The sequence below is a fragment of the Diabrotica undecimpunctata genome, chromosome 6 (genome assembly GCF_040954645.1).
Source record: "Diabrotica undecimpunctata isolate CICGRU chromosome 6, icDiaUnde3, whole genome shotgun sequence".
NCBI lineage: Eukaryota > Metazoa > Arthropoda > Insecta > Coleoptera > Chrysomelidae > Diabrotica > Diabrotica undecimpunctata.
Window position 1 is genome coordinate 7,803,650 of NC_092808.1, and position 13,644 is coordinate 7,817,293.

At 34.6% G+C, this 13,644-nt stretch overlaps 1 protein-coding gene across 1 annotated transcript in view; it reads left to right on the forward strand.

Moving 5' to 3' along the window:
• Positions 1-10,870: 10,870 nt before the first annotated feature.
• The window catches only part of Ca-beta (Calcium channel protein beta subunit), a 577,851-nt gene continuing 575,077 nt past the window's right edge, over positions 10,871-13,644 (forward strand). The window contains exon 1 of the mRNA XM_072534152.1: positions 10,871-11,408. Within this exon, the coding sequence (XP_072390253.1) occupies positions 11,343-11,408 (66 nt within the window). The 5' untranslated portion in view covers positions 10,871-11,342. The remainder of the gene's footprint in view (positions 11,409-13,644) is intronic.

Sequence of the window (13,644 nt, forward strand, 5' to 3'; positions counted from 1 at the left end):
ATCACGAAATTTTAATTTATAAATTAAAAAATATAGGTATTCAAGGACGTGCATTGAATTGGTTATCTTATTTAACTGCACGTCAATAATACGTCAGGTTTAATGAGGAAGGCAATTCAACATACTGCATTTCGCCTGTCTTTATATTCTGGAAGGAGATTTGCATATTTTGTATTCAACAACATCGAACATTTTGAAACCAATGGGCAAGTTCACAACTTAAATACTAGATATAAAGATACTTGATGTGCCCCAAATTACAGGGGAAATATATATTGCAGTATAATGGGACAAAGTACAATGAAACAAAGACTTTTTAATAGTCTGTTGTCTAAGAACATGACAAGCTTTAAACTAAATTTAAAGGAATTTTTGATTGCGCAAATTTTTTACTTAGTTGGAGAATTTTTAAAATTTAAAATACTACTCTTTTTGTTGTTAGTTGGTTTAGTGTGATTGTTTATTTATTTGTTTTATTTACCTAATTGACTGAAATTTTTTTACCCTACTGGTAATTAATTTTAGAGGTCAACTGACCATATGAAACAATAAAATTCCTTGAACGTCTTAGATTCTGTTACCCATGGTTTTTTTACATAGTCAATAGCCTATAATTACGAAACATTTTTGACAGAAAAGTTAATGCTAATTTGCTCGTCAGATCTATTGTCGTAATTGATTATTACACTACCACAATACACAAATGAATAGAGCAACACCAATAAATATGTAAAAGGGGGAAATATCTTTGTTGACCGTGAACAACATGTAACTTTGAACGAATCTATGTGAAATATCAGATGACACAAACAAGATCGTATTAATATTTCCTTCTTTTATTTAATTTTGCCTCTCATGCTGTCGGAATATGAGCATTTCATCTATTTATAAGAAGAAATGTATTTATTTTCTGATTAGTGACTGATCGTAACGAATAATTCTGATTTGGCACAAAAAGAAAAAGACTCTATTTTTAGATAAGAGCAGAAATATAATGTGTTTTAAAAGATTTATTAAAGTAATTTACAAATAGTGCCCTACGTTAGCAGATATCTTTACAATCAAAAAATGAATTTCTAATCCCATTGTCTCCTCTTTGTATACTTTTTACCGTAAATCGTTTCATGTAACAATGGGCGAATTGTATCTTTATTTCAAGTAACAAAGACCTCTAACTAGAACCCCCTAGGAAAGAAGAAAAAAGTAATAACATACGAGATCCGGCATTAATCTTTAACACGGTCAAATGTCAATAGTAAACGGCTGAACAGGCCCGTATTAGGATTATAGATAATCGATCTTTTAATAAATAAAAGCCCAGATCCTATTATCGCGGTCCAAAGACCAGATAAATTCCCTTCTCGCTTATTTTCCAACCCCTACGAGACCCGAGTCCAAGGAAACCATCCTACAAAAGATTATTCTAGAAGACGACCCAATAAGGATATTATATATATAATACAATATATATACCTTTATAATATTATTATACCTTTATAATACAAAGTAGATCATCTGTTAATAAAGTAGGGATACATTTTTTATCTAAAAATAGACAACGGGTCTTTTTACTGTGTTAATATCACGTACTTTTAGCAGTAGAACTTATTTATTTATTTAGTTTAACAGGCATTCGATGCCTAGGCTTTAATAAAAGCTTACATAAATGAGTAATTTGACAAGTTTATAACGCAACAAAAGCAAAAAAAGTTATATGGCTGTACAATACTTTTTAATCTCAGTTTGGAAAATATTTGTTTAGGCTTTCCATTTTTATAATGTACATTTTTTCTACTTTGGTTACATAAAATGAATTTTCTTGTACATACATACAAGAGGATACATGGGTGGCCTTCCTGACAGAAATGTTTAAAAAACAAAACGAAGAACCTTTACCAGAAACGCCAAATATAATAACTGAGGAAAAGACCGAAATCTCCCAAAACGATGTGAAAGAAGGAATAAACAAATTAAAAAAAACAGAAAGTCACCAGGAGAAGATCAAATACCAAATGAACTCTTAAAATATGGAGGTGATCATCTTGTACAACAACTGCAACTTATTATTAATAAAATAATCACCACGAACAGAATACCAGATGAATGAAGGAGAGCGATCATGGTTATGTTCTTCAAAAAAGGAGATAAGAAAAACCCCAATAATTATCGAGCAATAAATCTATTAAATACAACACTCAAATTGACAACAAGAATAATAGCGACAAAAATAAACCAACGAATATCTCTGCAAGAGGAACAGCAAGGATTTCGGACAGGAAGATCATGCACGGATGCAGTTTTTGTAATAAGACAAATAAAAGAAGTCGCTGGAATACAACAAACCAGCATATATGTGTCTGATAGATTTGAAGAAAGCGTTTGATAGAGTGAGAATTTGGGACTCGATACATTTATTATATAAAAAGGGAATATCACTGGATTTAGTAAAATCCATTGAGAATATATATAAAGATAACATAGCTATGGTAAGATATAAAGGAAAAATATCGCAACCTATTAAATATGAAACTGGCATTAGACAAGGAGATTCGCTGAGCCCATTAATATTTAATCTAGTAATGGATGAAATCATAAAGAAAGCTAAAAAAAGAAGAGGATATAGAATGGGAGAAAAGGAAATAAGGATAATTGGCTACGCCAACGACGCCATAATAACAGCCGAAAATAAAAATGACCTACAAAGATTAATTAAAGAATTCGAAGATACGGCGCTCATATACAACATGGAGATCTCAACAGAGAAAACTAAAGCGATAGTGATATCAGCGGAACCGAGAAGATGTAAACTAGTCGTAAATAACAAAATAATAGAACAAGTGATGGAAACTGAATACTTGGGAATAAAACTGTCAAGATACGGAAAAGTGGAAGAAGAAGTACAAAAACAAGTGAACATGGCAAACAGAGCAGCAGGATGTCTCAACAACACAATCTGGAGAAACAAATACCTCACAACGGAAACGAAAACCAGGATATATAAATCAACAATAAGACCGATAATGACGTACACAGCGGAAACAAGAGCAGATTCGGCGAAAACACAAAGACTACTGGAAACAACAGAAATGAAAATCTTACGAAAAATAACAAACCAAACTCTAAGACACAGAGTAAGAAGTGAGGAAATACGAGCGAGATGTGGTATAGAGGAAATAAATCTTCACCGTAATGAAACGGAAGCTTGAGTACTTCGGACATGTCATGAGGCATACTAAGTACCGGCTGCTACAGTTAATAGTCCAAGGAAGAATCGACAGTAGGAGGGGACCGGGAAGAAGACGACGCTCATGGATGCATAACCTGCGACAATGGTTCGGACTAACATCGACCGAACTGTTCAGAGGTGCCGTAAACAAAGTCAAAATAGCCTTGTTAATAGCCAACGTCCGAAACGGATAGGGCAAAGGAAGAAGAAGAAGAATGTGGTAAGAGAGGCCTGGGAAGACGACGTATTTCCATTCCTTGCTCAATAACCTAAAAACTGAATTCAATATATCGACCACATGCCTGTTTCCAGCAGCCATAGACGATGTGATGATCATCTACAAAAACCGTTTAAAATTCTTTATTTTGGTTGTCATTTCAAAGTTCGTTTCGTTCCTAATTGATTTAATGTTAAACCGTTTCATGAACCGAATGCATAGTCTATATTTCTTTGCCTGACCCATTGGCCAACCTTCCTCCTTCATTCGGCCTTGGAGTCAGCAGTGACACCGTGAACTATTCCATCCACAAACGAGTGCTTAAGGTGGAGTTAACAGATGATTTAGAATGCCAGAAATAACTCCAGAAAATTAATCAATGATCATTTTATAAGACTTGCTTTGAAACGGGTAAAAATAGTGACAGTCTTTAATTCTTCCATAAAATTAACTTTAAGAAAATTTGCAGAAATTTGTAAAAGTGGATTATGAATAATTTTCTCCGGGGTGCTAATTTAAAAAGTAAAGTGCTGATGGCTAAACGGAATTGCTAATAAAAATCCAAATAATTCAAGGGTTCCCGCTTTTTCAATCGTAATTTCTTAGAATAACGCCGCCGCCATTTTGGCATTGGTTCAATTTCGAAAACATTCCTCACCACGCCATAAAACCGAAAAAACTTCCACGGTAATTAAATTTGAAGCCAGAGACTTTCGGAAAAACAACCCTAAATTACTGATGGATTATAAAACTCTGAGGCGAGTCGAAAAAATGTTTTCTCCATTCCTATCCCCTTTCCCCTGGCTTTTCTTTACCCCAAAACATCGCTTGCTTAGATCATGTGGCGCCTATATAAAGCAATATCTCATTCTTTGCAAAAATAAACTGACTTGTCTTGTAAATGTAGGCCGAAAAAACATGCCCTAGAACAGGCCGGGGCAGTGGCGGACGAACAAATTATTTCAAGATATCATTTACCTTTATCAAAACCAAACAAACAAAAAAATAACCCTGATAAAATAATTTCATGGAAATAAGGGAAGGACTCATTTGTTAATAATTGACGATGGGACTACTCAAAAGGTGGCGTGAGCTTGTCAACGTCATCGCAGAAAATGGAACAAATGGACAAATTGTAACGAATTATAGTTTGCCTACCTCAGGGTAAGAACATAGGGTAGAAATAGGGGACAGAAACTATGGGGGCGAAGATAGGGCAAGCAAAACAATCGTTACTGATGCGAACGGCACTCAGGGGGTTGTTGGAGAGCTGGGGTCGTGGATAAGTGAATGTCAAGGGGGTTGAGATTGGATTAACTACCAAAATATGAAAACAAGGGGTTACTTGCATAAATCTCCTGAACAAATGGGCAAAAAAAGACAAGAAGAAATACCTCTAGCTATTTCAAATGGACGCCGCTTCGAGAAGACTTCCTGCTGGAAGAAAGAAGGGTTCAACTTTCCTAAAAAATAAACACACAAAAAGCTTAGGAGATTTTCTAAAATAAAAACAAAATGGTTGGAGCAATAAATTAAACATTTATTTGTGTCTCTAACAAACAGTTACAAAAATATAAATGGCTTAAAAATATACTATATAAATAGTTGCCAAATACAGAATAAAAAAAACTTACATGTGTCCGTTTACAAACTCCGTTTACAAAGGGGTTGGAGATACTACAAAAACTTACAAATGTTACCGCACAGAGATTAATCTTTTTTTAAAACAAATAAATATCGAAACAAATAAAGCTAGCTGTCATATGTTAACATTAAATTTAAAAAAAAACAATTAAAATGACAGCTAAGTTAAACCATAAAATTTACAATTTATTATTTATTACAAAATCCCTTTAAATTTTAATGAAAGCAATTATTAATAATTATCAAAAAAATGTCTGTCTTTACTTTAAAATTTAAAATGTTAATTGTTACCTTAATTTCACTTGTTTCACTTAACTTCAAAAACAACTTGCTACTTTCTCTGGGATTGGAGCTGCAAAGGACAAAACTCTGAACTCGAACAAAAAAAAAACCATTTCCATACGCAGGCAGGGACGATTGAAACAGGAACTTGGTGGAGGAAATCAAGCTGACGACGGGGACATCCTATATACTCATTTTACAAAATTTCTTCAGTGCCGGTGCACAAATCTTATGGTGATTACTCTGTTTTAAACTGCCAAATTGCAAAGAGTATTATCACTTAACCGGTCTTAAGACATAACACAAAAAAATTGAATCGACTCGCGATTCAAAATGGCCCAAACATCTATCTACTCTGATGTTTCTTGCTTGACCCCTCGATGCCTTACATTTTACAAATTTCAACGCAAAATAAATTCCCCTCGCGCCTCAAAGCTAGTTTTTGTGGTCTATCAACCTAAACAAACAATCTTCCCTTTCTTGACCTCATTCTTAGCAACGAACCGATCAAAAAAACATTGAAATATTCCCAGTTTATTACGTATTAGAAAAATTGTATTACCTGACTTGCACTATTATATTAGGGGACTCGAATGTAAACAAATGACAAAAACAACTGAATACCAAAACTTGATATTTAGAATCTCAACTTAAAATGCCATAATATATTGATCGTTTTAAAATTCATTTGCAAACAGAAAAACGAAAATATTCCACCAAATTTAAAACGCTACAAAATAAGCGCAAAGTAGACGAAGGAAGTAAAAATGGACAACTTTTGCACATCTGTACAAGATCTGGAAGAATATAAATATATCCATAAACCATAGACTCGCTTATTCAATACCCAACGTAAAATCGGTGATTCTGTATGGTTTTGAAACTTGAAAGATTATAAACTTCACTTTGTTAATAGTTCATTATTTGAGAAGCATATTATATATGTGTTAGCCAAATGTGATCCAGAACCACAAACTGTGGGGACGTTAAAATGATTACAAGCAATTTGATTAAGCCAGTCTGAGAGACTTGTATACCCCTTAGAATGACATTCGGGTGTTACAGTTCATTGAAGCGAGATGTATTGATTCGTGTTATCAGGAACCACTTCACCCCGATCCAATGCTTCAGGCCATCCCTTTCCCCCTTATAGCATCTGATGCGTGATAGGGACTCACTATCAGTCAAATGCTTTTCGTGTGGAAGTTTTGGGTACAAGAACTCTAAAATAACACGACATCCTAACCCGATCAATGCAGGCTAGCGTGAGGCGATCTTTTCCTGCTTTCTCTAGTGACGTATCATCGAACTAAAATTGCTTGCTCGGGCTTCGAGTCTTCGCTTCGGGCTGCGCCCAGTTCGGCAACTCGGTGGCCGAGGATGTGGGCCCTTCGTGTCAGGGTTATGGGGTTTTGCTAATTTTTTTGAATGACTATCGCCTTTTTGTTAGTATTTTTTAATTTTTTTGGTGGCCGAAGCCTTTATGTGTTTATTTATTTTTAAGCTCGTCCTGAAAATAAACATCAATTATTAAAATTTGCAGTGCTGTGTGCTATGGCTTCTTCTGTTGATAGAACCACGAATTATCTAGACTTTATGTGTTTGCCAGGATTTGCTGTTTTGGTCTTTTGTGCTTTCATCGATGGAACGCATCATATCTTATTATCTCTCGCAGGATCGGGTTTGAGTGATTCTCTATTTCTGCAAACCTAATTCGGACTTTTTCTGCCATTTTATCTATCCCCCTCACTTGTTGCAGTTCTCTAAACAGAAAACGTTCAGCGACGTATCTGGGTACATTTGCTGCTTCTCTAAGGATGTTATTGTGGGCTGCTTGTATTTTCTGTTATGCGCAGTTTGCTTTTTCTTCCTGTAAGTCCTCTTATTGCTGCTCTGACTAATACTATTTTCTGGATGGTTGTATCCACGTGTTGCGTGAATGTTAAGCCTTGGTTCATAATGCCTCCTGGGTATTTCGCTTCTCTTTTCCATTCGATGGGATTAGCTTGCACTAACAGCTGTTCCTCTGAGGTTTCTTTTTTTATTTTTGAATATGATTGCTTGTGTCTTCTCTAAGTTGATTGCTATTTTCCATTCTTCAATCTTATCCAATGCTGTCTGTAGATTGTTGACCGATATTTCTAATTTTCTGTGTTTCGCCGCAATCGCTGTGTCGTCTGCATAAACGCTGAGTAGTGTTATTGATGTTCTTGAAACATCTGCGGTGTATATTGTGTACAGTAGGGGTGACAGAACTGTGGCACTCCAGCATCCGGAGCTCCGTGTTCGCATAATACTTATCCTATTCACCCTGAAGCTTCGGTTGCTCAAGTATAAAGAGATCAGTCTCGTCATGGCCTCACTGTATCCGTAGACTCTCATTTTGTATTAGGTCTTTATACCAGAGTCTGTCGAAGGCTTTGTTTACATCCAGAAACGCTGCTCCACTGTACTGTTCGTCGTTAAATCCTGCTGTTATGTATTCTGTTAGTCTAAGTACTTGTAATTCGCCGGTAGATACTTCAGAGCTCTATTTGAAATTTCATCTGGATCAGGTGATTCCTCGGTGAGCTATCTTTAATTAGTTCGTTTATGTCTTGAGGAGATGTAGGTGTGATTATTTCCTCTGGTTCTTCGGGAATCCGTTATGAGAACCTGCAGGTGTGATTGTAGCAGATATCGTTATCAAAACAATTGACAATTAACAGTAACAGTAACAGTTAAAAATTCACAGTTAATTGTTTTCAAAATATGCAATTAAAATATGCTTTCTATCTGTGTATAAATGTTAATTAATCGAAAAATTTATTTCAACATCAACAAAATTTGTTTACGTTGGAAGGCAATAGTTCAAGTAAGGTGAAAATGTACCAATCTGGTACATTATCACCTAGATGAACTTTCGCAATTTTCCATAACGAAAAATCTATTGACTTTTTGCACATATTGCAATTTATTCAAATTTATTATTGTCAAATTATAGTCAAATTTTTATAAAGTTTCTATACCGGCATTGTATTATTTTTTCTGTATAGGAAAATGCTGAGGCGAGCGTCACGAAACTAGCGCTTCGAGAAGGCGTCACGGGTAGCGTCACAAAATAGCGGTTCTTCAAATCGATTAACTGCTCTCGATCAATTAGTTTCTAGTCATCATATATTTACTATAAGCAGGTTTAATAAAGTAGTAAGTCGATGTAAAGAACCGCTCTTTTGTGACGCTACCCGTGACAACGAGATCTTGTGGCGCTGGTTTCGTGATACTCGTCTCAGCATTTTACTACAGAGAAAAAAGTAATAAGAAGCCAGTATAAAAGCTTCGCTTCAAAAGTTACAAACCAATAGAGATATAAAATTATAATTAAAGTCGTGGCTATTACAATGCTATGTTTTCTCTACATTATTGTATTGCATTTGTGCATGGACGTTGAAAAATTAGACCTACATAAATTGGAAGTATTCTAAAGGTAGTGCTATCGTAGAATGTTACGTATACCATGGATCGTATTACAAATGAAGAAGTTTTGTGAAAAACGAACAAAGACCAAACAATATTGCCAACAGTAAAAAATAGACAACTGAAGTACTCTGGTTATATAACGGGAGGAACACGAAATTCAATGCTACGGCTAATAAAGAACCAAAACATAAAACAACGATCGCAGAATTGAAAGAAAAACAAACATATAGACTCAAAACGAAGTAAGAATCGCTATAATGATTTACAATCTTCATTTCAGTTCGTAATTAGTACTCAAATTCCGACGTAATCATTACAGTTTAAAAAAAAATAAAATCGATTTGGAAAATTTCAGAATTATAGCTCATTTCTATAACTAGTAATTAGCCGAGAAACCACTGAGAGGAAAAAACGCCCTCATTGTCTCAATAAAAGTTTCAATCAAAAATATTTCTACTCAATCTTTCGCGCCACATCCCACCTAAACACGATGTCAGCGAACCACTAATTGTACCGTTTATGAACAGAAAGAAAACTACAGAGGTATAAACTTGTTAAATACTACGCTAAAAAACACAACTAAACTTTTACAAGTGCTAATAAATATGATAAGTTATATGCTATAAAATGATAGCAGATGAACAAGAGGGTTTTCGTAGTGGACGATCGTGTACAGATGCAATAGTCGTTATAAAGCAAATTACTGAGAAATCAATAAAGTATAATAGACCAGCATTTGTGTGTTTGATTGACTTAAAGAAAGCGTTTGACAGAATAAGACTCAAATATGTAATCCATCTTCTGTATAATAGAGAAGTTCTCCTAAATATTATAAAAACTAGCGAAAACATCTACCAAAACAACAAAATGGAAGTCAGAATAGATGGACAATTTACAGAACCTATAGAAATGGCAGCCTAATAAGACAAGAGGATTCATTGAGCCCCATGCTCTTCAATTTGATCATGGATGAAATCATTAAAACCGTTAACAAAGGAAGAGGATACAGAATGGAAAACAAAGAAATAAAAATAGTCTGTTAGGTAGACGACGCAATATTGATAGCCCAAAATGAAGATTCTGATTCTGCAAAGACTGATTCACAGATTTAACATAAGAGCAAAAGAATTTAATATGATAATTTCATCTCAGAAAACTAAAACAATAGTAGTCAGCAAAGACCCAATCAGATGTAAAATAGAAGTTGATGGCATCAGTATTGAACAAGTAATGGAAATAAAATACCTGGGCATTACACTGTCTAGCTATGGAGACCTGGACAAAGAAATGAGAGATCAAGTACAAAAATCAAGTAGACTGGCAGGATGCCTTAATAACACTATATGGCAAACCAGACACTTTAACACTGAGATGAAGTCACAAAATAAAAAAAAAAAAGAATGGAATAAGCACATAAGCAGAATGGAGGAGACCCTTGTCGTCTAAATAGCAAGAGATAAGTCACCAATCGGCAGAAGTATCGTACGACCGCGCAAAAGAAGGAGTGACAAGCTTCTGTAGAGAACAGAAAGAGGAGTATTTCAGTGAATAGTGAAGAGTATACTAGTGGAGTGATCTGGGTTTGTACCCTTCTAGTACACTCTTGTACGCTCCACCCGTTTGAGACCGCGTAATTTCTGTAGATGACTCCAGAGAGAAAATAGAAAGCTCGACGTAGCCAAAATACGACACACTCCACCTATAAAAATAGGAAGTTTAAATTTAATTTTTCTGATGTTAATCTTAGTTATAAATTTGTTTCGATATTAATTTTTTCTCTTTGAGCGATCCCTTTAGCCCTATCCAACCACCTACTATGTTAGTAAAGTGCTCCTTTCTCTATCAAGAGTACTATTAGTGTATATTTTCATCCCTTTTCCATCCACACACGGGAAAATCGCCGGGCTAGCATGCCTCAATCCGGAAAATCGATAAATAGACGCGCTTTCGTGACGTCATCGGCGATTCACCGACGCGGCATTTTCGAGCCCTTCCGAGCATCCCCGATGCTGCAGGTGACATTTCTCTATGCGGGAGGTTAACAAATTTACCAACATAAGTACAAAAATAATACCTAATTTAACGAAAAGAATCAACAAAGGACTTTGTTATTAAGTGTTAGTGTCCCTCACGTAGTGATTTCGCGGTATTTTTTTTTAATCGGTGTTTCTCGACTGACTTCAGTTTTCAAGGTTCTTTGAGTGTCGTGATAAGACAGAGGGTAATTTTTCTAAATAAGTACAAAAACAACCCTTATATTCTAAATCAATCGTTAAACAATCTCGGAAAACCGCAGTTTCTTGAGTGTTAGAACATCTGCCACCCTAGTTGAAAATATAGGTCAGTTTGACAGTGTGGGTGTCAAAGAGGGATGAAAGAACAGTGATAAACTTTATTTTGTGACAGTACACGATTTTGGTGTTTTAATTTCGGTTTAGTTCTTGAACTTTCGGTGTATTGGTTAATGGTAATGCGGCATAGACCAACATAGACAAATCATGGTGTAGGTATGCCATGACATCACGTCAGCCCCTTACAGCTATTGATGGACAGGGGACGCATACCCCTCAAGTTGTTCAGGTAAGATCAAGAAGCTTTTCTTACAGTATATATATATATATATATATATATATATATATATATATATATATATATATATATATATATATATATATATATATATATATACAGTTGATCTTATGACCTTGTACCAACATCATTCTTTAATTATTTAATTGTAATGTGGTATATCTTTTCTATAGACTATTTGTGTTTTTTTCCTATTCTAACGTTTTGGTGTAAATCATTAGATCTATTTAATTTTTATAATTTTGTCTTTTTTAACTTATATGTCATTTTATTTATTACTGTTTTTTGTTCATTCACTGATTTGTATCGATTTTTTTTTATTTTTTTTTAAGATTGCGTTCTTCAATGATCTATGTTACTTCATTTAATATTTAGAATCTACCTTACGTATTACATCTTCTTTTTACTAATGAGTGAGTTTTACAGAGTGAGAATTTACAGAGTGAGTTTTATGTATGGAACGTCTTAATTATCTCGAAAACAGCTTACACGATTTTTATAAATTTTGGTGTGTAAAGGTCTTGTGATACGGCCAATATTATGGTGGTATTTACATTGTTGTCAGATCTTCGAGTTTTCTGGAAATTTAATAAACTTTCTTATTTCAAATAGAACACACTGCCTTTTGAAGTTCTTAAGAAATACTTATTATTTTTCGTGTATTGTTCTCTATACCTCTTCTTCTTCTTCTTCCTCTTTTTATGTAGACATGATTCTGTCTGTTTTTCAATGCGCCTCCAGTAAGTTGTCGTTCCATCGTTTTCGTGGTCTTCCTACCGATCTTCAATTTTGGGGAACCGTCTCTTACCGTCTTTATTATTTTATTTGTTGTCATTTGGCTTATATGATCTTTCCATTCTACTCTTATATTTCTTACCCAGTTCTTGATGTTCTCCACCTTGCATCTACGTCGTATATCTGTACTTCTAGCTCTGTCTCATAGTGTCTTGCCATCAATTTTTCTAAGTGTTTTCATCTCTGCTGTTTCTAACATACATTGGTCTAAAGACTGTTTTGTAAATTCTGCCTTTCGTTTCTTTCCCGATATTTTTATTTCTCCATATTGATTCATTCAGGCAGCCTGCGGCTCTGTTTGTTTTATTTACTTGATCTTCCACTTCAGTTTCGAGCTTTCCGTAGCTAGATAATGTGATGCCTAGATATTTAAAATCCACCACTTGTTATAATTATCTGACCTTCAAACTCCAATTTACATCTTAGTAAATTTGCTGTTGTAACCATGCATTTTGTCTTTTTTGTCAAATTAACATGTTAAATATTCTGGCGGTTATATTAAATTGGTGCAGCATACGTTGTAAATCATCTTCAATTTGAGAGAGTAGTATTGCGAGGTCTGCATAGCAGATTATTTTAAGTTGTTTTTCTCCCATTTGGTATTCCTTTTTGGTTCTTACTTTTTTTTATTATTTCGTCCATAATCAGGTTGAACAATAGGGGATTCAGGCAATCTCTCTGCCTTATCCCATTGCCAGCTTCAATAGGGTCGGTTAGTTCTTCTACTTTTACTTTTATTGTGTTGGTTTGGTAGATATTTTCGATCGTTTTGATTATTCCTAGAGGTATCTCTCTTGCGTATAATAAGTGGATAACGTCCTTTAATTTGACCCAGTCAAATGCCTTCTCAAGGTCTACGAAACATAGGTATGCCGGTTTGTTGTATTCTAATGATTTCTCCTGCACTTGCCTCATTATAAATATGGCGTCGATGCATGATCTTCCCGACCTAAAACCTTGTTGTTCTTCTGCTAGTGTTATAATTTCTTTCGGTTTATTTGTTATCACTTTGGTTGTTAATTTTGGTGCTTTGTTTAATAAATTAATTCCTCTGTAACTTTTCGGGTACGATTGGTCTGCCTTTTTGAAGAGAGTTATTAGGATGCTTGATCTCCCTATACGTAAATACTATAATATCGGAGTTATTGCTACATTAACACGATCTTTGCCGAAGTTAAAATAATAGATTTAGGAATAAACTCGTTTAATTTGAATTATCTTGAATAATTTATATCCTAATAATATCGTGACAAGGTCTAATTTCAATAAATTGGTAAAAAGTTTATTGAAACTGACACAGTAAAATATTTATCCAAATCATAGGAAAACCTACAGCAGCGAAGACAAATTCGTATTCCAAGTACCATCTTGTTGCAGCCCATACATTAAGTTTTTCTGGATACTGTGTGGTATTCACGTATGCATCCACCCA